Source organism: Garra rufa, chromosome 21, assembly GCF_049309525.1.
Source record: "Garra rufa chromosome 21, GarRuf1.0, whole genome shotgun sequence".
Lineage (NCBI taxonomy): Eukaryota > Metazoa > Chordata > Actinopteri > Cypriniformes > Cyprinidae > Garra > Garra rufa.
Window position 1 is genome coordinate 31720042 of NC_133381.1, and position 27423 is coordinate 31747464.

Consider the following 27423-nt stretch of genomic DNA (forward strand, 5'->3'; position numbering starts at 1 on the left):
GAAGAAGATGAAAAGAACCAAACATTCATCCTGTACTCATTTTCTGACTGGAAGTAGATACAGTCGCTGTGATCGTTCTGTGATTGACACGTCTGAGCCGGCAACATCAACAAAAAATATAAATGTGGAAATTGCTTCCACAGTCATGCTGAGATAGCTGGAAATATACATGCTCGGCATAGCGATGCAGATATGACATTTATTTTCCTCTAAATCAGAGCTGGTATAGTGATTATTAATGCGCATATCTGCTTTGCCAATGCAATGTATTAAGAAAAAATTCTGAAGTGCTCTGTGTTCTTAAAGCTTGTATGCACAACTTATTTTTAGATGCTGCTCTTTAAAATTGCTGTGCTGCATATCTGAGATTTGAAGCTGCATAATTGACTAATATAAACTTAGAGCTGTCACCACTAGTATTCACCTCTTTTGAGTCATACTGTATACAGGGAATGCAAAATATTTGTAGGCACTTGTGCTAAAATTAAATGTGTGTCATTGTGGTAGATAATAAAATATAAAAATGCAATGACTTAATATATCCACTGAAAATAACCTTGGGACTAGTTGGTTAAAAGTACATACCTGCTAAAAATAGTTAAAACATATAGTTTTTTTATTTTTAATAATACCAGCTATAATAATATCTCAATGCCTGCCACTGACTAATTATTTACTGTATATTACACAGTATTTCTAAAATATGAAGCATTAGGACACAGGCTTTTAATCGGATGGAGCGGAAGGCAATGCTAAATGAACAGCAAAAATGATTAGAAAATCAATACAGAATACATTTGTTCCTGGTCTCTCCTCCACAGCTAATTCAGGGGCTAGCATCGCATGGACCGCAAATAGATTTATCACGTTCAAACCGATCCCTGTTCTGTTAGTCAGCAAATTCAGATGTTCCTTAGCCAGCTGGGATCTAAAAATATGCTTGGGACACCTGGGGATATGCTGCTCATTCGTGGAAAAGATCATTTTAAGAAGGACATCATACTTGAACTAAAATAAGACACACACCAGATCATCGCAAGCTACTGAAAAAAACAACAACAACAACGAAAACTATCACAATCTATAAAATATATTGTAATAACATATGAAAGAGACACCAAACTTTCTAATAGTAGATTTGGTATATTTGACTTTTTTGTGTGTTTGTTCAATATAATTAGCTATATTTGTCACAACTTTTCACATTCTAACAGGAGGTCCTGCTGTATGATACCAAAATAGAAACATCAGCAAGTTCCTGCACTAACAAATAACAAATCCTGCCATTATCTGGGTCATTCACAACTATTTTAAGAACTTTTTCCTTCCTGGGCAGGTTTTTTTTTGTAATGACACTTGTTAAGAGCAAATGTGATCGTCTTACACTGAGATTGTAATGGCATGCCTTTGAAAACACTGAACAAACTCTATAGTGACTATTTATAGAACAGCCACAGGCTTTGTGTCTTTCTATAGAGCTGAAAAGAGAAGCTGACACGAACACCAACCAATCAAAACATCACACAGGCCTTAGACTGTTTTTCTGTTTAGACGATACATTAAAGATTCTGTGGACGCTGGTGTTTAATACTGTCTTTGGTGATGCTAGCAGCTGAACAAATCAGGATTTCACTGAGCTTGAGTAATTGGGCGATGTGTGCGATCATAACAAGAGACTATTCCATGGTGACAAGCATGTCTAATCCTTCACCCGTATAAAATCAGATGAGAAAGCTCTGCAGTTCATTCAGGCGGAGAAGATGTTCTACGAAGTGGCATTGATCGAGCTCACCTCGCTGCAGGCCAGCACAGGCAGGTCCACTTTTTATGGATTTACTTAAATGCTTCTTTTATGGTGCGGTTGGGTGGACATGTGACTCTTTGATCAGCATATATCTTAATATATAGACATTTTCAACATAGCTGTGCACAATAATTTATCACACACACAAAAGAGTGTGTTTTATACATCTTTGTTATACAGTGGTTGAACAAACAAGAAGTTAATAGTGAGAAACTTACATTTCAGACACTATATTGCCTGTTACTTTTTTATTTTTGCTCCATCAGTGAAAAAGCTCCAAACGAATCTAAAGCTAAATCAACCTAGTAAAACAGTCCTAGTCTTTCATTCCAGAATGAGTGTTTATGAACAAATTAGTTTAGTGAGTGATTCTGTGAAGTAGACTTTATAGGGTATTCTGCCATCTTAAGCGAAAATCCAATTCAGTTCGAAAGGCAACAGAATTAGTATAAAATGCCTCTGTCTGTTGAGTTAAATTTGTAAGTCATGTTTTTTACATGGTTGATTGTTAGTACAATATGTGATGGTTACAATGTAGAAATCATGTTTAAAGGGATATTTTCACCCAAAAATGAAAATTACCCCATGATTTACTCACCCTCAAGCCATTCTGGGTGTATATGACTTTCTTCTTTCAGACGAATACAATCAGAGTTATATAAAAAAAAGTCCTGGAATTTCCAAGCTTTATAATGGCAGTGAATGGCTGTTGAGATTTTAAAGCCCAAAAAATGGCATCCATCCATCATAAAAAGTACTCCACACAGCGGCAAGGGGTTAATAAAGGCCCCCAGAAGCAAAATGATGTGTTTGTGTAAGAATAATATCTACACTGTAAAAAGTTTTTACCAGATTCAACTTTAAAGCCTAAGTTCAGCAGCTGCCTTAAGCTTTTCAGTCAAATCAGCTTAAAACTACAACTCATTTTAACTTATTACAATCAAAATTAGTTGATTTAACTTGTGAGTTGAAATGACTTACGTTGATTTAACTTAGTATTTTAAGGCAGCTGCTAAACTTAAGTTTTTAAGTTGAAACTGGTGAAAACTTTTTACAGTGTATATTTAGAACTTTATAAACTAAAAGATTGCCGTTCCTGCTGATAACGTAGGCATAGCATAAGCTTTGGTGGACCAAGTCTCGCAAGAACCAAGTTTTGTTTACAGCTAAGGAAAACCAGTCTCCTCTTGGCTTATATCGAAATCCTCCAGCATTTTTCTTTACAAATCCTCCTTTTGTACTTCTAATTTGTGACCAATTTTTGTTTTGCTCTTTCCATGTGCTTCCGCGTTCATCACTACGCATATGTCCTACATCGTCTGCTGGAACACCACTCTCTCGTGAATGCACATAAACTGTAAGACAGTTAGTGGAAGCTGGAGATTACGTTTTGTAAAGTTTTAAATATGGATATTTTTCATACACAAACGCATTGATTTATTTCCAAAGGCCTTTGTTAACCCCCCTCACACAGAAAAAATAGAGGTGTAAAATTGTACCTTTTGACAGCTTGTCGCTGGAACAGTACCCTTAAAATGACATCTTTGTACCTTTTTTTTTTTACCCCTATAGGGTACGTATTAGTACCTTAGAGTAGTAATACGTACCCTTTAGGTACTAATATGTACCTATTAGGGGTAAAAAGGTACAAAGATGTTATTTTAAGGGTACTGCTCCAGCGACAAACCCCTATTTTTCTGCTGGAGCCATGTGGAGTACTTTTTATGATGGATGGATGCATTTTTGGGCTTCAAAATCTCGACACCCATTCACTGTCATTATAAAGCTTGGAAGTGTCAGGACATTTTTTCATTTAATTCCAACTGTATTCATTTGAAAGTAGAAAGTCATATACAACTAGGTTGGCTTGAGAGTGAGTAAATCATTGGGTCATTTTCATTTTTGGGTGAACCATTCCTTTAAGAATTACAAGGTACATCTAACATAACCAAATTACATTTATTTTCATATTTCCCTTTAATTCAATGACCTGACTGTGGGACCATCTGAAATCACATACTTTACTATAGCAGGCAAAAAACATTATGTGAAAAGAGTATTATGTGCAAATTTACAGTATTCATAAAACAGTAAGTGAAAAGTTCCTACATACTTCTGCCAACATTCTGAAAATGCACATCCAGTGGATACTTTACTGTGCCATGAGGCCACAGAAAATTTGTCAAAATTATTAGTGAATGAGACCCTACTGTCATAACAATGTAGCTGGCATACTTTCAATAAAATTCATAGCATTTCTGTCCATTCCAAACCTTAGTTCCTTAAAGTGTGACAAATCTCTGTGGAAAACTTCTGGCAAACACTAGCACACATTTGCCACAGATTAACCACAAGTTTGCAGCAAATATATTGCAAGGGCTTAAGCCTGCTTCCATAAAACACTGAAAATTGACCCAACAAACCTGTCCCCAAGGTCCTGTCGGAGAGCAGTAATATATTTAACAGAGGTTCATCTTTATTTGCCCTGAGATGCACCGGTATTTATGGATGAAGGAGACCCATCGATCTTCTTCCATGGTGGACGTCTGCCATTCCTCTGGCTGTCTCCACGCTGCTGAGACAGCATAGATCTCTAGCATGGCCAGGAAGAGTACAGGAGCCTAGGGAGATATATGACCACACTATACATTACCTCATTAAAGAGCTGTTGAGTACCCTGGAAACGCTGCCTGATTCAGCGTTTTTGGCCAATGCTGCTTTGATTTCCTCCCTTTGGCCTAAACCATGCTCAGTTCCCATCATGCCCTCGGGATACATCAGACTGAAGATTTCTGTGTGTATATAGAGATATGGTGTCTGTTGCATTCAACAGATGTTTTAATCCTGTTTAGTGAAGTTGGGTTTTAATAATAATAATAATAAAACTTCTGTTATTAGTTACATACCCTCATGTTTTAAAGGATTAGTATACTTCCAGAACAAAAATTGACAGATAATTTACTCACCCCAGGTCATCCAAGATGTTCATGTCTTTCTTTCTTCAGTCGTAAAGAAATTGTGTTTTTTGAGGAAAACATTTCAGGAATTTTCTTCATATTGTGGATTTATATGGTGCCCCCGAGTTTGAACTTCCAGAATGTAGTTTAAATGCAGTTTCAAAAGGCTCTAAATAATCCCAGCCAAGGAAGACACTTTTTAACCACAAATGCTTGTCTTGTCTAGCTCTGCAATGCACATGCGCAAGGGTTCAAGACAGTTAGGGTATGTCTAAAAAACTCCCATCTCATTTTTTCCTCCAACTTTAAAATCATACATCTCTGTTTTACCCTTTTTTTTAAAGGGCATTTGACCTTCTTTGCACATTCACTTTGTAAACACTGGGTCAGTATTTCTTCAGCTATGTAGGATGATTTTGAAGTTGGAGGAGAAAATTAAATGGGAGTTTTTCGACATACCCTAACTGCATTGAACAGGAGTGTACAGAGTATTCATGTGCATCGCAGAGCTAGACAAGACGAGCATTTGAGGTTAAAAAGTATAGAAATTGTAATTTTTTTTAGAAAATAATCATTTTGCTAGATAAGACCCTTCTTTCTCATTTAGAGCCCTTTGAAGCTGCATTTAGACTGCATTTTCACTATATGAAGAAAATTCATAAAATGTTCCTCAAAAAATGCAATGTTTTCTTTACGACTGAAGAAAGAAAGACGTGAACATCTTGGATGACAAGGGGGGTGAGTAAATTATCTGTAAATGTTTATTCTGGAAGTGAACTAATACTTTAACACAAATTAAGATGTTTTTGATGAAATCCGAGAGCTTTCCGACCCTGCATAGATAGCAATGCAACTGACACATTCAAGGCTCGGAAAGGTAGTAAGGACATGGTTTGTACAATTTAAGTACAATCAGTTAAGAACAGAAAGAGTTTCAAAGCTGAAATGTATATTTTGTTTTAAATAGTCAAACAGTTTATTTCTAGCATTGTTCTACATATTTTTCAAAATTGATAAATTTTTACCTGACATGAGTTGAACACTTTTATAACTGTTAAAATGCATAATTTCATTAATAAAGGTATAGTGAACCTAAAAAAGAATCATTTACTCGTCCTCATGTCATTCCCAACCCGTGTGACTTTTTTTCCTGGAACACAAAAGGAGACAAAGATATGACTCAGAAGAACCATTCATTTACACATCAGACATCACTATTTCTGGCACTCACATGAATGTTTCAGGGAGAGCCATAACGGATGTCGCGATTTCAGTGAGAATGGCACAAAATGATTGTTGGCCTCAGAAGATTTGGAATTTGATCTCTTTGTAACTTTAGAGAATTTCAAACAGCCTAAGAGTGGGCAGTATTTTTTTCAAAATGTCACCTTTTGTGTTCAGTTGAAGAAAGAAAGTCAGGCAAGTTCAGTACAACATGAAGATGACAAAAATGAGAAAGGAAATGCTCTTTATTAAGCTGGATTTTAGAAACATTGAAGGGTTAGTTCACCCAAAAATCAAAATTCTGTCATTAATTACTCACCCTCATGTCGTTAAAAACCTGTAGGACCTTTGTTTATCTTCAGAACACAAATTAAGATATTTTTGATAAAAAGCAAGTAATTTTTGATAGACAGCAAGGTAGTAAGGACATTGTTAAAATTATTCAAATTCTTCTTTCCATATCAGTCTTTGACACGTATTCACGAGAGTATCATGACGCATTGGTTGCACCATGTTTACAAGCAGAAGAAGATACACGCTGAACATGAAACAGTTTTCGTAAACAATTCTGAAGATTTCGGCAGAGAGGATGACTTGGAATTTTTTGACCAGCCTTACTTATTTGAACCAGAATAAACAGACAGTGAACTAAAAGAGATACTCTCAAGAATGTGCAGCAGAGACTGACAAGAAAAAAAGAAGAAATGGTTGAATAAAGTTGTTATTTTAGTTTTCTTTGCGCACAAAAAATATTCTCGTAGCTTCATAAAATAAAGTTGAACCACTGATGAAGATGAATAAAAGTCTTACTGGTTTGGAACAACAGGAGGGTGAGTAATTAAAGACAGAATTTTCAGCTTCAGGTCCTCATTGGTAGCCAGGCAGACAATATAATTACTTTGTCATTTTTTTTATATGTTTTTGAATGGTCAAAGCTGGTTGCTCTTCCTACCCTTCTGTTTTTCATACGTCTCATTTCCTTGTAAGAGCATTTGAATCTGTGGGTGTGGTGGCAGGGATCGGCCATCTCTCCTCTCACACCCTCCCTCCCTCTCTGTCTTTTTCACTCTTGTCACAGTCTTGTTGTCTCTGTACGTGTGAGTCTCTGTGAGTGCTGTGAGGTTTCTGACAGACTTTGTGTGATTCAGGGTCTCAGGAAGACGGAACATTTGGACCGTCAGGATGTCTGTCTCAAGAGGAGTTATCAGAACAGGCTTCACAGGCCCAGGATCTTGAGAGACTGGCTCAGCTCTGCATCATGAGCAAAAGGTACTGATACTGCATATATATATAGCATGCTAGATTGCTTTTTGAAGTCTAATTTTGACAAAATTGGCATGCAAAAATATAGATAGCAAATAGAGTAATTTCTGTGAAGCTGTTGTATTAATAAAGAGCATTTAATGGGCACTAATAGTCCAAAAACATGATTTAGGAAGATGCATTCAACTGGTCTTACGGAGTTTGGCAAGGAATTGCACACTTAGTCATTTTATTTGTGCTGACTGTCCACACTTAAATGTCTTGTTTATGTCTCCTTCAAGAAATACTCGACTGCTGCTGTAGTAACTTTTCTTTAAATATAAACAAATACGAAAAATGTTTATCTGCATTTTTTAAAGAGTGTATTGTTTGGTAACATTCAATACAACTGGTTTTATTAAAGTGAAAATATATTTTAATTATTAAAAAAGGTATATTTATGGGCAGCATTTCTACCTGATTTGATCATTAAAATACTTTTTAAATATAAATATTATAATGTAAATATTATTTTTTATATAGAGTGTATATATATATATATATATATATACATGAAGTTTGACAACATAACATTCAAATAACATTCCATTATTTCAGTTTTATAAGCAGATTCTACCTGATTTGACCCCTATTTTTTTTAAATGTATGTATGTATGTATATATGTATATATATATATATATATATGTATAGTACATTTTTTATGTGTATTTTTTAGGTAGAAATACTTCAAGGAAACAACTTAACATTTTATTCTTATTTTATTCTTTTAGTCTTATGATTTGGTTAATATTATTGAGTGCGGTTAATATTCTGGTATGTATATAAAGTTTTATATTTATGCTGCCTTAGGAATCCCCTATTATACTGTGTCAAGTGAGCACCCATTCTCTTCCCACCAGAGGAAGAGAAAGGTGACTTGTGTTATGTGAGTCTCAAGGTTTCAAATGTTACTGGGACACTCTGGGTGAGGTGTCCGCTTTCCTCCGGGGGCTTAACATGATGAGGCGCTCTTTTGTAAGGCCACTACCACATACACTTGAGGACATTTATGACCCCCAGTTGGCACTGGTTGGGGACTTAAAGCATTTAACCTGATTGTCCCAGGGAAGGAGACAGCTTGTTGGTGCCGCAGGAGAGAGGATGACATTAAACTTGAATGAGAACGAGATTGTTTTATTGCTGTCCCAATAAGGTAATGTTTCACAGGACAATGAATTGTGGGGGTATCCACACCATTTGTATGTAATCCGTTAAACTCTTTGGGTTGGGTAACTGTTGAAACCTGAACAGGATAGATCTTCAAGATCTGCTGGCCAACTAGGACAGCAGTCATGGTTGAAGTTGTTGGCATTTCAGCTTATGAAATAATATAAGCTCAAGGGTCAGTGGTATTAAGACCTGTATGGCCTAATATAACGTAAATAATGTCTCTTACTGAAATATGTAGTAGAAAATGCATTAAATGTTTACGTTATTTAAAAAATCCACATTGTTTATATATGTTTTGGACTATGGGGGCATCATTATTTCAATGACAATAAATGGTTGCACTAGGTAAGCTACTGACACTACCTGATGCTATTTTTACCACAACACAATACCACGATGCCACATGCAGCTTTTAGTTGTCATTTTCAGTATAAGGGTAACAAGAGAAGCAATACAAGTCTTCACTGCTTTCCTAGCAATAAGTAGAGGAGAAAGGAATGGGAAGACACCTTTGGACAAATACAGCTTTTTAAAGACCTGCGTCTTTGTTCTCTCCACTGTAGCCCAGATGCCTTTGAGGCTTTTAGTAGACCGCAGGACTAATAAAACAAGAGAACCGATAAAAGTCTTCACTACTTTTCTAGCAATAAGTAGAGGAGAAAGGAATGGGAAGATGCCTTTGGACGAATACAAGTTTTTAAAGACCTGCGTCTTTGTTCTCTCCACTTTAGCCCAGATGCCTTTGAGTGTTTTAGTAGACTGCAGGACTAATAAAACAAGAGAACCGATAAAAGTCTTCACTACTTTTCTAGCAATAAGTAGAGGAGAAAGGAATGGGAAGACGCCTTTGGACAAATACAACTTTTTAAAGACCTGCGTCTTTGTTCTCTCCACTTTAGCCCAGATGCCTTTTGAGGCTTTTAGTAGACCGCAGGTCTAATAAAACAAGAGAACCGATAAAAGTCTTCACTACTTTTCTAGCAATAAGTAGAGGAGAAAGGAATGGGAAGATGCCTTTGGACGAATACAAGTTTTTAAAGACCTGCGTCTTTGTTCTCTCCACTTTAGCCCAGATGCCTTTGAGTGTTTTAGTAGACTGCAGGACTAATAAAACAAGAGAACCGATAAAAGTCTTCACTACTTTTCTAGCAATAAGTAGAGGAGAAAGGAATGGGAAGACGCCTTTGGACAAATACAAATTTTTAAAGACCTGCGTCTTTGTTCTCTCCACTTTAGCCCAGATGCCTTTTGAGGCTTTTAGTAGACCGCAGGTCTAATAAAACAAGAGAACCGATAAAAGTCTTCACTACTTTTCTAGCAATAAGTAGAGGAGAAAGGAATGGGAAGATGCCTTTGGACGAATACAAGTTTTTAAAGACCTGCGTCTTTGTTCTCTCCACTTTAGCCCAGATGCCTTTGAGTGTTTTAGTAGACTGCAGGACTAATAAAACAAGAGAACCGATAAAAGTCTTCACTACTTTTCTAGCAATAAGTAGAGGAGAAAGGAATGGGAAGACGCCTTTGGACAAATACAACTTTTTAAAGACCTGCGTCTTTGTTCTCTCCACTTTAGCCCAGATGCCTTTTGAGGCTTTTAGTAGACCGCAGGTCTAATAAAACAAGAGAACCGATAAAAGTCTTCACTACTTTTCTAGCAATAAGTAGAGGAGAAAGGAATGGGAAGATGCCTTTGGACGAATACAAGTTTTTAAAGACCTGCGTCTTTGTTCTCTCCACTTTAACCCATATGCCTTTGAGTGTTTTAGTAGACCGCAGGACTAATAAAACAAGAGAACCGATAAAAGTCTTCACTACTTTTCTAGCAATAAGTAGAGGAGAAAGGAATGGGAAGACGCCTTTGGACAAATACAACTTTTTAAAGACCTGCGTCTTTGTTCTCTCCACTTTAGCCCAGATGCCTTTGAGTCTTTTAGTAGACCGCAGGTCTAATAAAACAAGAGAAACGATAAAATTATTCACTAATTTTCTAGCAATAAGTAGAGGAGAAAGGAATGGGAAGACGCCTTTGGACAAATACAACTTTTTAAAGACCTGCGTCTTTGTTCTCTCCACTTTAGCCCAGATGCCTTTGAGTCTTTTAGTAGACCGCAGGTCTAATAAAACAAGAGAAACGATAAAAGTCTTCACTACTTTTCTAGCAATAAGTAGAGGAGAAAGGAATGGGAAGATGCCTTTGGACGAAATACAAGTTTTTAAAGACCTGCGTCTTTGTTCTCTCCACTTTAGCCCAGATGCCTTTTGAGGCTTTTAGTAGATCACATGTATATTAAAAGAGCTTACCTATGGCAGTGTTATGATGCGTGCTGGACGAAACAAGACGATAGACAAGATACTAACAAAAAATATATTTAATATAAATCTTCAAGATGAACAGGTAGGAACACAGAGAACTTCCACACACGTTGATACAACATTAAGGACCAACAGGGAACTGAACTCAAAGACAGACTTATAAATGTGACTAATTATAAAACACAGGTGAAGGGGATAACGCTAACAAGGACTGAACCAAATCACACAGATCAACAGGGGGAGACATTGGGAAAGACCAAGTGCAGACAGACATAAATGTAACAGGCAGAGACAAGAAATGCTAGACATGCGGCGCTTGTCATGATGCCGCAACCACTGAAGGAGTTTCTGAGTGCAGATTTCACTCGATATCTGGGGGTGCTTAGACTTCTTGTGGAGAAAATGTGTTGCTACGACATTTGGTTTAAACCTGTTTATATCCATCGCCACCTGTAAGCGGTGGTCATCGTATCAGTATATTATTTTCGGAGTAGTGAATTCCAGGTTCTGTTGCAGTAAAAATAGCAACAGGTAGCGCCAGTAGCTCACTGAGTGAAACCATTTCACGTCATCAAAATAATGGCGCCCCCCATAGTCCAAAATATTCCTTAATAATATTCCAAAATAAGTCTTAATACTTAATGTTATTTTTTTTTAAATCCTACATAAAGTGAGTTTACTTTTCTGTGCATTAGGACATAATGACTTAATTAGTTGCACCCCTTGACTTTCAAAAATCAAATTATATTAAATCTATTAAATAGTTAAATAATCACAGAGGAAGTCAAAAGTTTACATACACCTTGCAGAATCCCGTTGTTCTTCAGAAAAATCCTTCAGGTCCCACAAATCCTTTAATTTTTAGCATGTTTGTGTATTTGAACCCTTTATCACAATGACTGTATGATTTTGAGATCCATATTTTCACACTGAGCACAACTGAGGGACTCGTATGCAACTATTACAGAAGGTAAAAAATGCTTACTGATGGATTAAGAGCTAGGGGGTGAAAACTTTTTGAATTTGGATCTGTGTAAATTTGACTTATTTTGTATTTCTGAAGGGCTGTACTAAATGAAATATATGTATGATATTTAGTCAAAATAAGAAAAATGTACACATCCTCATTCCGTTCAAAAGTTTGCACCCCTGGCTCTTCATATGTCATGTTTCCTTCTGAAGCACGAGTGAGTGTTTGAACCTTCTGTAATAGTTGGTATGAGTCCCACAATTGTCCTCAGTGTAAAAAGATGGATCTCAAAATCATACAGTCATTGTTTGAAAGGGTTCAAATACACAAAAATGCTGAAAAACCAAAGAATTTGTGGTACCTGAAGGACTTTTCTGAAGAGGGCAGTTTAAACAGAGAAACAAAGAACAGAAGGCAGTTTAACTGTTCAGGACAAACAAGGAACTCATGAACAACTGTCACTAAAAAACACACAGCTGTGGATCATTCAGGTAACAACACAGTATTAAGAATCAAGTGCAGGGTCATTTTTATAAATTGAACTATTATTTTCTCCTGTGGACTATATGTAAACATCTTCTATGTGAAATATCTTAATTCAGGTTAGTAGTATATAAAAAAATAACATGCATTTTGTATGACCCCTCTTATTTTAGTCAAATAATTAACATTTTGCTGATTCTGCAATGTGTATGTTAACTTTTGACTTCAGCAGTATATGGATCATTGACGCTTAAATCAGTATTTCATGTTCATTTATTTATCCCCAAAGTGTGGTTGTATTTATATTTCACAAATACATTTACTTTTTAAAGTCTGATAGTTATGACACAAAATGTAGCTCAAGCTCAACAGAGAGAATAGGAAGTGGTTCTGCCTCTTGAATCTTTCAGTGTCGGGGCAGGAAGTGCTCTTGTAGCTGAGAGCTTTGCCATGTTGTGTCCGATCAAATGTCCTCTGAGGACAATGCAAAACAGTGCAAACCAACACCTAGTCATTATTAATTAAAGCAGAGCCATAATAACCTTGCTGACATATGTATTGGCTTTAAAAACATGCTGTACATTCAAGGGAGAAGTATGGAAGAGTATAAAAACATGACATTCAGAACATTAAGAATATGTAAAGGATTCAATATTGAATTTGTGACCTATATTTAAAAGAAGTACAAACACAAAGTCATTCAGTGCTGCAATCAGGACCACATAGTGCTAAATGACCACATGAGGAAAAACTTCCATCCGAAATCCCTAGGAAAATTCTCAATATACACCCTGAGGGCAAACTGTCGCCTATCCAAATAGCCCAGTTCTTCACACACATGCCAGGAGTTCCAGCCAAAAAGGAGAGAGTGCCGAGTGCCATATCTCTGGCACGGGCGGCACATTTCCACTAGCTCCAGTAGGAATCACAGCACACGTGTGCCCGGATTTGTTGTGACGGCCTCTGTAATGGATCCGCGTACCTCAGTGAGTCTGAGTGAGGTGGGCTATTGCTGTGGCTTTGCGTATTTGCGCTTAAATAAAGAAAAGGTGCCGGCCGCTGGGATCAAATGGGCTTTATGCCTATGTGCTCTACTTTTATTTTCAATGCTTTCAGATACTATTTGTAAATGTGGTAAAAATAGACTTAGCAGAACAGAATCTATATGGATAAACTATGCTATAGACTGTGAGTCACAGAGGATTTAGACAAAAGATGCACATTGTTTGCACATCTTTGGTGCCGCGCGTAGTTCATCATGCATGTCTTTGTTATTTAAACTCCTCTGTATTTAGGGCTTCTGTAACAGATGCTTGTATGTACTGAACCCTATGAGTCATGTGTTTACCATATGATGACTTACAGGAGGAGGAGCAGATTCTGAATAGCGTGTTTCCTCACTCCTCATGCTATTTATATAGTATGCGGACAAATTATGTGTATCTTCTGGATGCATAACCTTATGGAAAAAAACACAAGCATTAAATTATTATAAATTGTATTATATTTTATATTTTGTTTTTGCAATTAGCTGAACTGTGCTTTTTTGACTCACTTATAAGTAGGACATACAGTTTTAAGACGTATAGTTGAAGTCAAAAGTTTACATACACTTTGCAGAATCTGCAAAATGTTAATTATTTTACTAAAATAATAGGGATCATACAAAATGCATGTTATTTTTTATTTAGTTATTTAGTTTACAAATAGTCCACAAGAGGAAATAATAGTTGAATTTATAAAAATTACCCCGTTCAAAAGTTTACATACACTTGAGTCGTAATACTGTGTTGTTACCTGAATGATCCCCAGCTGATTTTTTTTTTTGTTTTTGTTTGTTTTGTAGTGATAGTTCATGAGTCCCTTGTTTGTCCTGAATAGTTTAACTGCCTGCTGTTCTTCAGAAAAATCCTTCAGCTCCCACAAATTCCCTGTTTTCTCAGCATTTTTGTGTATTTGAACCCTTTCCAACAATAACTGTATAATTTTGAGATCCATCTTTTCACACTGAGGACAACTGAAGGACTCTATTACAGAAGGCTCAAACACTCATTAATGCTTCAGAAGGAAACACGATGCTTCAAGAGCTGGGGGGTGAAAACGTTTTGAATTTGAAGATCAGGGTAAATTTAACTTCTATCTAAATTTATTCTAAATTTAACTTATCTTCAATAGCTTCTGAAGGGCAGTACTAAATGAAAAGAATATTATATTTAGGCAAAATAAGAAAAATGTACACACATCCTAATTCTGTTCAAAAGTTTACACCCCTGCCTCTTAATGTATTGTGTTTTCTTCTGAAGCATCAGTGAGCATTTGAACCTTCTGTAATAGTTGCATATGAGTCCCTCAGTTGTCTTCAGTGTTAAAAGATGGATCCCAAAATCCTACAGTTAATGCTGGAAAAGGTTCAAATACACAAAAACAGTGAAAAACCAAAGAATTTCTGGGGCTTGAAAGGACATTTCTGAAGAACAGTGGACAGTTTAACTGTTCAGGACAAACAAGGGACTCATGAACAACTATCACTTAACAAAAAAATTAAAAACACAGCTGTGGATCATGCAGGTAACAACACAGTATTAGGAATCAAGTGCATGTAAACTTTTGACTTCAACTGTAATTTTATAATTACTTCTACTTTTTTATTTAAGCACACTTTTTTTCACTTACTTTTTTTAAAAACAGTATGTGGTATATCATATATATTGCACATTAGGCAGTATGCTCCTTTTAAAACTTAGACAATGTGACAATCAAGTGTTTATCCAGTGTCAGGAGAGTAGTTATATAAGGTTTTTTGCTGGGTGAGCGATCCAGTGAATGTCAAGTGTTTGCCTGACTGACTCACTCTTTCACATTTCCTTCTATAAATACTGACCTGCTGTAATACGTTTTGATAAGCAAATAAACTTGATACCGAGCTGATAGTTATGTCCTAACATGCTTTACTGTACTGACTCATACTCACGTACTGCAAGTATTATGGCTTTTGCTTTGATCTCATCTTATATATTCCTTTAGATGGATTGGTTTTGCTGTTGCTCACAGAACACATATCAATATTAATGATCCGTCTAGTATATTATGTTGAAATATGTGATATTATACTGGACCCTCTTCGCAAATACACTCTGATTCTGTCACTCTTTATGACTGCAGTAATAGAAAAAGGTCAACCGAGTCCTGAAGGTGTAATCAATGATATAGATTTTCTAATCGATGATAGAAAACATGTGCATGAATCTCTCTCCTATGTGCAGTTAACAGACAAGACACATACTCAGTGATGTTCAGACTACACACTTTCATACAATTAGTGTTTTTTACGCAGTATGTACACTTTTTTAAAGGGGTCATCGGTTACCCATTTTCCACAGATTGTTATGATTGTTTAGGGACCTAAAGGAGAAGTTCACTTCCAGAACAAAAATGTACAGTTTATTTACTCACCCTCTTGTCATTCAAGATGTTCATGTCTTTCTTTCTTCAGTCGTAAAGAAATTATGTTTTTTGAGGAAAACATTTCAGGATTTTTCTCCATATAGTGGACTTCTATGGTGCCCCTGAGTTTTTCGACATACCCTAACTGTCTTGTACCAGAATACACAGAGTTCACGCGGACAAGATGAGCATTTGAGGTTAAAAAGTATATAAATTGAATCGTTTCACTAGATAGAACCCTTCTTCCTCAGCTGGGATCATTAAGAGCCATTTGAAGCTGCATTTAAACTGCATTTTGGAAGTTAATTCATCACAGAACTTGCTAACTAGCACATTATTAGGAAAGGATGGTTGTGTACACACTGCCAAGACACATTTCAGTTTAAACAACATTGAATTTTGCATTCGATGACACCTTTAAGAACAAATTCACATATGCAAAATAATCTTTTTGGACCATAATTGCTAATGTTTTTGTCACTCTCTATTGCTTTCAGACCCCACCTTGCTTTAGAATACAGTGGCAAAGTAAGTACATTGTGTTTTAGTATATATGCAATATAATATACCATAAGGCTTTTATAGAGGGGAAATATGAAGAAATGTTAAATTAAGTGCAATTTCTTCCATTTTTTTTTCTCATTTAGGCCACTAAAATCCACCAAAGGGCTTTTGGTAATGATCACCCCATCACAGCCCGGAGTCTGGAGCTGTTAGCCACTGTCTACGCTGAGATCGGCAAAACAGAATATACAAGTATGGAAAATGTCTTCAGTATCAAATCGTTCAAATCGTCCTTATAATAACAATAGTTCCTGACAAAATCCTTCATAGTTACAACAAGAAAATTAAAATTACCCCATAATTTATTCACCCTCAAGCCATCCTAGGTGTATATGACTTTCTTCTTTCAGATATATGCAATCAGAGTTATATTAAATAATGTCCTGGCTCTTCCAAGCTTTATAATGGCAGTGAATGGTTGCTGAGATTTTGAAACAAAATAAAGTGCATCCATCCATCATAAAAAGTGCTCCACATGCATTCGGGGGGTTAATAAAGGCCTTCTGAAGCAAAGCGATGTGTTTGTGTAGGAAAAATGTCCATATTTAAAGTACAAAATGAGGATTTATAAAGAAAAATGTTGGAGGATTTTTAATATAAGCCAAGAGGAGACTGGTTTTGCTTTACTGTAAACAAAACTTGTGTAACTGCTATATTCTCAACGGAGCTTACGATACGCCTACTTCCTACGTCATCCGCTGGAACGTCAAATATGGATATTTTCTTACACAAACACATCAATTCAATTCAGGAGGCCTTTATTAACCCCCCAGAGCCATGTGGAGTTCTTTTTATGATGGATGGATATACTTTATTGACTCAACAGCCATTCACTGCTATTATAAACCTTGGAAGCCAGGACATCATTTATTTTTTTACTTTGATTGTAACCATCTAAAAGAATAAAGTCATACATACCTAGGATGGCTTCATTTTTGGGTGATCTTTCCCTTTAATGCTGTCATAAATTATTAAATTATTAAAATATTCTGGGTTATTCTTTAAATGCTTAAAATAATGCTTAAAATGTTCTCACCATCAGGTCATCCAAGATGGAGATAAGTTTGTTTTATCATTGAAACCGATTTGGAGAAATGTAGCATTGCATCACTTGCTTACCAATAGATCCTCTGCAGTGAATGGGTGCCGTCAGAATGAAAGTCTAAACATTTGATAAAAACATCACAATAAACCACAGAACTGCAATCCAACAATTCATGTCTTGTAAAGCGAAAAGCTGTGTGTTTGTAAGAAACAAATACATCAAGATGTTTTTAACTTCAAATTGTCTTCACAAGACGTTAATTGATGGACTGGAGTGGTGTGGATTACTTGTGGATTATTGTGATGTTTTTATCAACTGTTTGGACTCTTATTCTGACAGCACCCATTAACTGCAGAGGATCCACTGGTGAGCAAGTGATATTAAGCTACATTTCTCCAAATCTGTTTTAATTACAAAAACAAACAAAAAAACTAATCTACATTTTGGTAACACATGGTACAACTTTCTGTAATTTGGTTTGATTTATTTAGTTACCACAGCAAATTACTATATGGTAAATCTGTATAAAGCTTACTTAAGCACATCTGCTGTACATTCTAGGCCCATACAACCCAACAGCCTTTCATATTCAAAGTAAAGTGTTCTGATTTTCATAGCAAAATATCGACCGAACCTTGGAAACAGCTTCTAGTAAAAGCCCTTTTAAAAATGCTACTCATATACAGCCATTTACTCCTTCCACTCAGTGAGGAAGCAAGGAAATTGTACTACATCTAAGTCTACTGCACATAGTTCTGTACGAAAAAAAAAAAAAAAACTGCAGAGCTAAATCACCCGAATGGGTAAACATTTATTCCAAGCATGCACTTTCTGTCTGCAGCTGATGGTGTTTCAGATCTCAGGCAAAAAAGCCATGTCGTGTCTTTGACAGTTTGAGGCCAGGGCATTTTTGTAAGCAGAAATGCTTTGCTAGTTTTCTAGAGGGACGGGTCGTTCCGTGACTTCCCTATTGCCTTTTTCCTGGACAATGAAAAATGTATTGTATAGGGCAGCAATGTGTCATGAATGTCAAACTCAGCTGCAGAGTCAGGAAAATGCTTTCACCACAACATATCACCTGTGTGGCACTGTGTCATAGTTTCAATGCAAATTTATTTTCTGCTAAACTAGTTTCATCATGCAAACTGTTCTGACTAGAAACAAATATGCGTGTTGCTTTTTGCTGATGTGTTGTCAAATATGTTGTTCTGCAGTTTGTGAAGTGCTTTTTATGTTACAGATTCATTGGGAGAGTGTGTGTCGACTCTTTCCAAAAGTTTCTCGGCTACCGAGTCATTCAGCGACGCTCTGAGTAGCATCTCTCATAGCCATAAGGACAGACACTCTGAGCTGCGGCACAGAAAAGAGCCATACATACAGCAGGAAACTCCTAAAACAAAGGTAATACTGACACTTGACACTTATACCATGACAAAGAAAAATGAAATTTCTTAGAAATGTGCAGTTAAACTGCCAGCTGTTCTTCAGAAAAAATCCTCCAGGTCCCACAAATTCTTTGGTTTTCCAGCATTTTTGTGTATTTGAGCCCTTTCCAACAATGACTGTATGATTTTGAGATCCATCTTTTTACACTGAGGACATCTGAGGGACTCATATGCAACTATTACAGAAGGTTCAAACGCTCACTGATGCTTCAGAAAGAATGAATGCATTAAGAGCCAGGGGGTGAAAACTTTTAAACAGAATGGAGATGTGTACCTTTTGTCTTATTTTGCCTAAATATTATATATTTTTTTCCTTTAGTACTGCCCTTCAGAGACTACAGAAGATATTTACATTAACATTTTTTTTTTCCTTCTGGAGCATCAGTGAGTGTTTGAACCTTCAGTAATAGTTGTATATGAGTCCCTTAGTTGTCCTCAGTCTGAAAAGATGGATCTCAAAATCATACAGTTATTGTTGGAAAGGGTTCAAATACACTAAAATGCTGGAAAACCAAAGAATTTGTTGGACCTGAAGGATTTTTCTGAAGAACAGCATTTTGTATGGTTATTTCAGTAAAATAATTAACATTTTGCAGATTCTGAAAGGGGGTTGTAAACTTTTGACCTCAACTGTATACACCTGTGTTCACATTCATTAATTTCAAAAACATTTTACAGCATATATGTGACCCTGGACCACAAAACCAGTCTTAAGTCGCTGGGGTATATTTGTAGCAATAGCCAAAAATACATTGCATGGGTCAAAATTATTGATTTTTCTTTTATGCCAAAAATCATTAAGAAATTAAGTAAAGTTCATGTTCCATGAAGATTTTTTGTAAAACTCCTACTGTAAACATATCAAAATGTAATTTTTGATTAGTAAAATGCATTGTTAAGAACCTAATTTGGACAACTTTAAAGGTGATTTTCTGAGTCTTTTTTATTTTTTTGCACACTCAGATTTCTGATTTCAAATAGATGTATCTCAGTCAAATATTGTCCCATCCTAACAAACCATACATCAATAGAAAGCTTATTTATTTAGCTTTCATATGGTGTATAAATCTCAGTTTTGTCAAATTTAACCTTATGACAGGTTTTGTGGTCCAGGGTCACATATTTCAAAGTAAAAAGTATTTTTACTAGGGCTGGGTTTGGCAAATTTCATAATTCGATTTGATTCTGGTTCACAAGCTTGCAATTTGAATCCATTTCTGTTTCGATTCAATATTGATAAGTTTGGATATATATCAGGTACAGTATGTGCCAAATTTTCTTAAGGACAAATCTCTCAACTAATGCCATAAAATACTTATATTCCTACTCCAATTCATTTTTAAAACATAAAAATAAAACCGATATTTTATTAAAACAAAAATAAAACACTGAAGAACAGTAAAAGTTATAATAAATGTTATGTGGTGCATATATTTAGCAAAATGCTCCTCTCTAGACTTAATTTTTCTGGCTGACTAATGATTTTATGGTCACTGAATATGTTTTTTTTCTGAATTTAAGAATTTATATTGTTTCATAAAAATGAGAATCAATTAAAATCAATTCAACCCAGCCCTAATTGTTAGAAATATCATTCATTAATAATTCATTAATATTATTACATTTTTAGGACCAAATGACATTTTACAAGCTGAGGTAACCTTATGTTGTAATTAAAAATTGATTAACTTGTCCAATATTATCAGATTCTTCTTTTTTCTTTATTGTGATACAAGACATTTGTATTGTTCCAAAATGCCTCCAAAATACAAATGAAAAACATTCCTATTATAAAGGTGTACTCTAGTCATTGCATGTACATATTTACAATATAATTTTTGAATAGGAATCAGGAGGTAACGTTATAGGAATCCACTGCCACAGTCAAACAACTTCATATTGCCTCTGTCAAATATTTTGGAAGTCAATAGTTTTGTCTTTTCTGATTTCAGGTCATAAATGAAAAACTACCCACCTCTATTCTGAAAAGGTCCAACGTGAGCAATGTGGAGTCAGATTCATCGCGCAGGCGAAAAAACGAGAGGCGGGTTCGCTTCAGAGAGCCAGAGATCACTGTTCATGGTAAGAGAGCTCTAGCAGTCCCTAAACTCTCTTTAAAGTCGTTCTCTGCATTATTAAGAGCTGGCACTTATAAATAGTAAAGTAAATTAAACATGTTGAAGTGGGCTGTAAAAGATTGTTCTCATTGAGGTTTGCGGCTAATGAATCCCCTCGTTTTGAAAAAAGAAAAGAAGGGATGCACAAACGTACCCAAGTGATTTACTTTCCAGATTAATTATACATGCAAATTAGGTAGTGTGCAATCTGTGCCAACAACACTGTTATGTTAATGAAACAAGGAATTTAATTTAAGGAGGTAAAGAAGGTAGTAATTCAGGGCGCCAGTGTAGTTTGTTTAGATGCACAGTTTGACTTTCTCTCAAGAGCTTATTTCGAAAATACGAATTGGTCGTGAGATAGCGTTGGCTTATTGCAAAACCCAGTAAGAATGAAGGTCATGTGCATCTTCTCCAAAGATTTAGGGGAGGTCACATTCGCAAAGGTCCTTTGTCAGTTGTCACCAATTTGTGACCAATTTGAACTGTCAGCCTTATGCGTAATTCCAGATTGTATGGATTATTATTGAAATTCCTGGATTTTGTCAGGTGGTTAATGTTGCTGCAATTTAGTCATATGAATGGTTATGGGTTTTACAAAGATTTTGACTAACTTGAACTCAAACCTAAACCATTAATACCTTTTATGTTGGGTTTCCAGACATTCCGTACTATGACTGTTTGGGAGGTAAGTAGATAAAAAATGTGTTGGACAGTGTGGTGGATCTCAAAAATGCATGAAATGATGCATGACAGATTTTCTTGCATGATATCTGGGACTCAGAACAGTCTGAGCATTTGTAAGTTGCCCTTTGCTGTGGTTTTTAAGAATGGAGCTACAATTTCTTTGCCTTTGCCTGTTTAAAATACTACATTGAGATATATCATGCATGTACAACCAAAAGAAACTGAACTTTTTCTTAATTTTCTTTGGTTAAAAGTGCAGTTAGTGGTGTTAGCCCTTGTAGAATTCCCCCAGATTAGCCAGTAAATAATGCTGCCCTCTTCTGTAAATTCGTAAATTAATTTGAGAGTTCACAAGACCTTATTAAAGTGGACATGGGATGCAAAATTCACTTTTTCATGGTGTTTGCATATAAATGTATCTTAGCAGTTTGTGGACACAACCACCCTATAATGACACACATCCATTTACTCATTTTTTTAGTCCCCAAAAAAACCTAAACAGTCTCAATTATCAAGCTGTTTTGATTTTCTGAGCAGTATGATACGGTATGTCATACCGTTCATACCGCTGATGGATTGTCCTGTATTAGCATATTTCAGCCCTCAGCCAGTTGTACGCTGTCCGACATTTTCCTCGAACTTAAAGGAGAACTCCGGTGTGATATTGACCTAAAGTGTATTGAATCATGATACCGAGTGTGAACGTACCTTGCATATCTCATCTCGTCTTGTCCACTGCAATCCGAAATCTGGGGTCAGTTAGCCAATGCTCACAACAGGTTGTCAATGAGAGTCAATAGGGCATCGAAGTAGCCATGTAAATAAATCACTGTTTTATGCCATTTACGAGGCACAAAGTAGCTCCTCACTTCATTGGTAGACTTCCAAGGGCCCTGACATTTAAAACGAGACATTGAGAACTCAGAAAAAGCACCGGTAGTTTATTTACAAGAAGATTTATACAGACAGTAACTGCAAGAAGATTAGCGGCCGCCGCCATCTTGAATTTAGTCACGATAAGTCGAGTGACGAGCAGGAAGGAAACTACAACCTGATAAGTTGAAAACCTGATAAGTTCCTTCCTGCTAGACAGGGCCCTTCGATGCCCTATTGACTCTCATTGACAACCTGTTGTTAGCATCGGCTAACTGACCCCAGATTTCGGACTGCAGTGGACAAGACGAGATGAGATATGCAAGGTACGTTCACACTCGGTATCATGATTCATTACACTTTAGGTCAATATCACACCGGACTTCTCCTTTAAGCAGCTGTAGCGACAGCAATGTCTCGTAAGCAATGCAGGTGTTTTGTAGTTGGATGTAAAAGTGAACATTAGAGTCTTCATTTTCTCCCAACATCAAAACCACTGAGGTCGCAGTGGATTCGTTTTGTTTTTGATGGTAATGTGCTACCGAATACACAGAAAAAGTGGAAGAGAGGGGCGGGGTGAGCAGTAGCTCATTATCATTTAAAGAGACATGCACCGGAATGGGTCACTGTGAACAGCTGTTTTTGACCAGGTAAAAAGGGTGTTGTTTTACATGACCATTGAGGAATTTTAATCAAATTATGTTGCAGACATTTCATGAAGACCCTAAAGAATCATACCAACTTGTTGAAAATGGGCATCCAGTGTCTCCTTTAAAGCCAAAATGTATGGAAATATTTTGTCTGCTGAATAAAATGCAGGGTCCTATTCATAGACAACCATATAAACAATATATTCAAAAAACAGTAATCTAAAGCAGTGACAATCTAAGACAAGCTAACAGCTAACTAGCTTACACACTGCTTGCTTTTTTTTCTGTACAATGTATGGAATGGCCTGTGAATGTGCAAAACGTTCGAAAGGCTAAAAGCACATTTAAAGAATTACTACAGAACCCCACACGACATATAATAAAAATTATATATATTGTGGTCACAAAAATTGAGGTTAAATTGTGGCCACGAATTAAAGGCGTCATCGGATGCCCATTTTTCACAAGTTAATATGATTTTTTAGGGTCTTAATGAAAAGTCTATATCATACTTTGGTTAAAATTTCTCAATGGTAGTGTAAAACACTCTTTTTACCTTTTAAAAATCAGCTCCTTTCACAGCAACCCGTTTGGTTCAATTTTCCTTTAAATGATAATGAGCTCTGCTCACCCCGCCCCCTCTTCTGTGGGGTGACGAGCCATCCTGCTTACTTTAGCTGCATTTAGTCGCGAAACTTGCTAACTAGCACATTATTAGGAAAGGCGATTTGCAAAGATTCATTAAAAAAAACCTTCTGGTGGATCACGAATGATTTGCACAATCATGGGAGCGGCCTAAGAATGGCTTGATTTGAAAAAGGGGATATTATTTTTAGAGATTAAAAAAATACCACTGGGTGGATTTTTATCATTATAGGGTGGTTGTGTACACACACTGCCAACACACATTAATCTTTAAACATGTAAAAGTTAGTTTTGCATTTGATAATTTTAGTAAACTGTGGCCACAGTGTACTATTTTTTCCCCTCAATTTAATGTTTAATGTTGTTATATAAGTTTACACATCTATCTACTAAAAACAGAAAAGTTTTTTCTTTATGTTTTGTTTTACGAGTACAGACGACAGCATGGTCAAAACAATGGCTGTTGACACGGATACATGAAAACGACTCAAAATCACTGTATTATGCATGCCAGACCAGTGGTTGGCAATGTTATTTTGTAAAGAAACACTGCACCCATACACTGTAAAACGTTTTCACCAGTTTCAACTTAAAAACATAAGTTTAGCAGCTGCCTTAAACAGTTAAGTTAAATCAACTTAAGTCATTTAAACTCACAAGTTAGTGACTTGTAGTTTTAAGCTGATTTAACTTAAAAACTTAAGGCAGCTGATGAACTGAGGTTTTTAAGTTGAATCTGGTGAAAACGTTTTTATAGTGTACTTACAAAGAAAGTTTGCAAAAAAGTTTAACTATTGTTAGAGTAGCAAAACCAAGTTTTTTTTTATTCGTAGTAAAACCATGGTTAATTTTCATAAGGGATACATACACATGACATCCCATTTTCAAAAATTTGTGTTTTTGTTGTACACCGAGACGATAGTGGTATCATTTTGAAAAACTTCAACTTTGAAACAAGTTTTCAAAAGTTTGTTTTCAGGCCCCCAAAACACTGGTGTTGTGCAAAACGGCCAAAACGCATAAAAAGTCAAAGTACATTTACTTAGTTAGACTTAGTAAATCATTGTTGTACTAATTTGTTTCCTCATTTTAATGAATTCAAAATGAGGGAAAGAAGTAATACATGGCCACGATTTACTGAAACGAGGGAAATTAATATTGTGAGGTCAAATTTTTAATTCACAGCCATAATTTATCTAAAACAAAGGAACGAATAGTAAATCGTAGCTCAAATTAATAAACGGGGAAGCTAATTAAATTGAGGGATTTAAAGGGATAGTTCAGCCAGAAACGTATTACTGACCCTCATGTCGTTCCAAACCCGTAAGACCTTTGTTCATCTTCAGAACACAAATTAAGATATGTTTGTCCTTACTACCCTTCTGGGTCTTGAACTTGGTAGTTCCATTGCTGTCTATGCAGGATCAGAAAGCTCTCAGATTTCATCAAAAATAGCTTAATTTGTGTTCTGAAGATGAATGAAGATCTTACAGGTTTGGAACAACATGAGAGTGAGCAAATAATGACAGAATTTTCATTCATTCAACTATGCCTTTAATTTCTAATTTGTGTCCGTGATAGATATGTTTTTCTCTGAATGTTTTAAACAGTTGTAGAGCCAACAAGTTTCAACCCAAATCTTTTTCTTTTTGTGTTCCAGTCTACGACACTCCCCAAAGCCGTTTGCACCTGGCCCTGCTCACCTGCCTGTTCCTGCTACTATCTGCGCTGGGTCTTGCACTCTACTGCACGGACCGCCGAAGACCCCAGCGCGCATGTGAAGAGCTGCAGACGGCACTGGCTGTGTACCTGCTTCAGTTCAAACAGATCGTTTGGGCCTGTTGGATCTGGCTGACCATGCAATGACCATAACTGACCACAGGGGGCAACAAGCAGGAGAAAGAAACAAAAGGTCAGGAAGAGTTATGAAAGACTGTGGAGGAAACAAAATATAAAGGTCCTGTTGTTTTTTATTGCTTTGTTATCACTGTTATAATCAGACTGGCCACCAGTCGAATTCTCTGAGGATGTTCAACATCCACTTCTTTTATTTTGTGGTTAATTGAAGGCCATGTGCTTTTCCACACTGTTAAGTGACAGTGTGCTTTTTTGCCCTTTATGGTGGCATAGCTAATGCCACAACCTCATTATATTGAGCAGAATATAATCTGATGTCTGTATGTAGCTCTTGGTCCTTTTACAGTGGTTTGGGGTGATCAGTTTTAAAGGAATAGTTTACCCGAATAAAAAAAAAAACTGCTGAAAATCTACCCCCTTTAGACCATCCAAGATGTAGATCAGTTTGTTTCTTGATCAGAAAACATTTGCAGAAATTTAGCACTACATCACTTGCTCACTTATGGATCCTCTGCAGTGAATCCTGCGATGATGAAAATCATCTACATCTTGGATGGCTTGAAGGTGAGCACATTTACAGTACATTTTGATTTAATTTTTGGCTGAACTTTTCCTTTAAAACATCTTTTGGTCCTTTTCCAAAGAATACTTGTGCATCAATTTATTAATTAAAACCTTTAGCACTCAGAATTATACAGGACTGACAATACAGAAAATGAAGGAATGAATTCCGTCCACAGGTAGAGCCCGACTGATATATTGGTAGGTCAGTATTATCTGTCAAATTAGGCATGCAAGATATTGAATACCTGTACTTGTCTTTAATAAGCAATATGGAAAAAGCCACATGTAATGGTAAGTTCATGCAAATGCCATGTGCATTGCAAATAGTTACATTTTAGTGAAGAGAACACTTAGTGCAAATCGCATGTGCTTATAGAGTGATTAAACGCATGGCTGGGTCATTTCCTGCTAGTGCTGTTCTTTGCTTCATATAATATCAACCTCAAAGTTTTGTATCAAAAATGGTTGATTTCTGAAGTGCTGTTTTTGTCTTAGGATATAAATAGCAATATAAGGGCTTTCTGGTTCAAAGAGTTGATTTATGAAACTGCTGAAATTAATGTATTTAATATTTGTTATGTAATAGTTGGAAATATGTGTACCCTCAAACACATTCAAGAATGGATTTATTTTCATGCCGGCTTTAAAAACCTCTCATGAAATTATTGTAATTTCTGTCTGTGTTATTACATTTTGCTTGATAATTACACTGCATGATAATTGTAAAGTTATTCAATTATTATTTTTTTATTTTATTTTAGAATTTTGTTTTTTAGGGGAACAAAACTTTTTATTTAATTTTCAGGATCATATGTATGAAAGCCTGTTTTCGCTACTGCAAATTGTTTCTTAAAAAAAAAAAAGGTAATTGCGACTTTTTATCTTTTAGTCTATGCAAACTAAAAATTGCGAGAAAAAAGGCATAAAGAAATAAAGACAGAATTGCCTAAAAAAGTTTTTTTTACTTTATTTAGGCAATTCTGTCTTTTTTCTCAGAATTGTAGGATACAAACTTGCAGTTGTGTGTTATGAAGTCAAAATTGAAAGATCTTTACTCGCAATTCTTTAAAAAATCACAACTGCGAGATGTTAACTCGCAATTCTGAGAAAAAATGTCAGAATTGTGAGTTTTAGACTTTTTTTTCTCAGAATTGTTTTTTTCAGTATTACGACTCTATTTTTTAGAATTCCAAGTTTATTTCTTAGAATTGCGTGAGTTTACATCTCAATATTTTGAGATATAAACTCATAGCTCTGAGACATTACATCAGAATTTGTGATATAAATTTGCAATTGTGAGTTAAAGTC

The 27423-nt window shown here is 35.9% G+C and overlaps 1 protein-coding gene across 1 annotated transcript in view; it reads left to right on the forward strand.

The window, feature by feature from the left end:
- Positions 1-27122, forward strand: part of c21h14orf180 (chromosome 21 C14orf180 homolog) — a 45645-nt gene extending 18523 nt beyond the window's left edge. Inside the window, exons 2-9 of the mRNA XM_073826599.1 lie at positions 1726-1812; positions 7134-7254; positions 16166-16196; positions 16316-16424; positions 18518-18678; positions 20675-20804; positions 21501-21527; positions 25355-27122. Coding sequence (XP_073682700.1) covers positions 1726-1812; positions 7134-7254; positions 16166-16196; positions 16316-16424; positions 18518-18678; positions 20675-20804; positions 21501-21527; positions 25355-25560 — 872 coding nt within the window. The 3' untranslated portion in view covers positions 25561-27122. The remainder of the gene's footprint in view (positions 1-1725; positions 1813-7133; positions 7255-16165; positions 16197-16315; positions 16425-18517; positions 18679-20674; positions 20805-21500; positions 21528-25354) is intronic.
- The last annotated feature ends 301 nt before the right edge of the window (positions 27123-27423 follow it).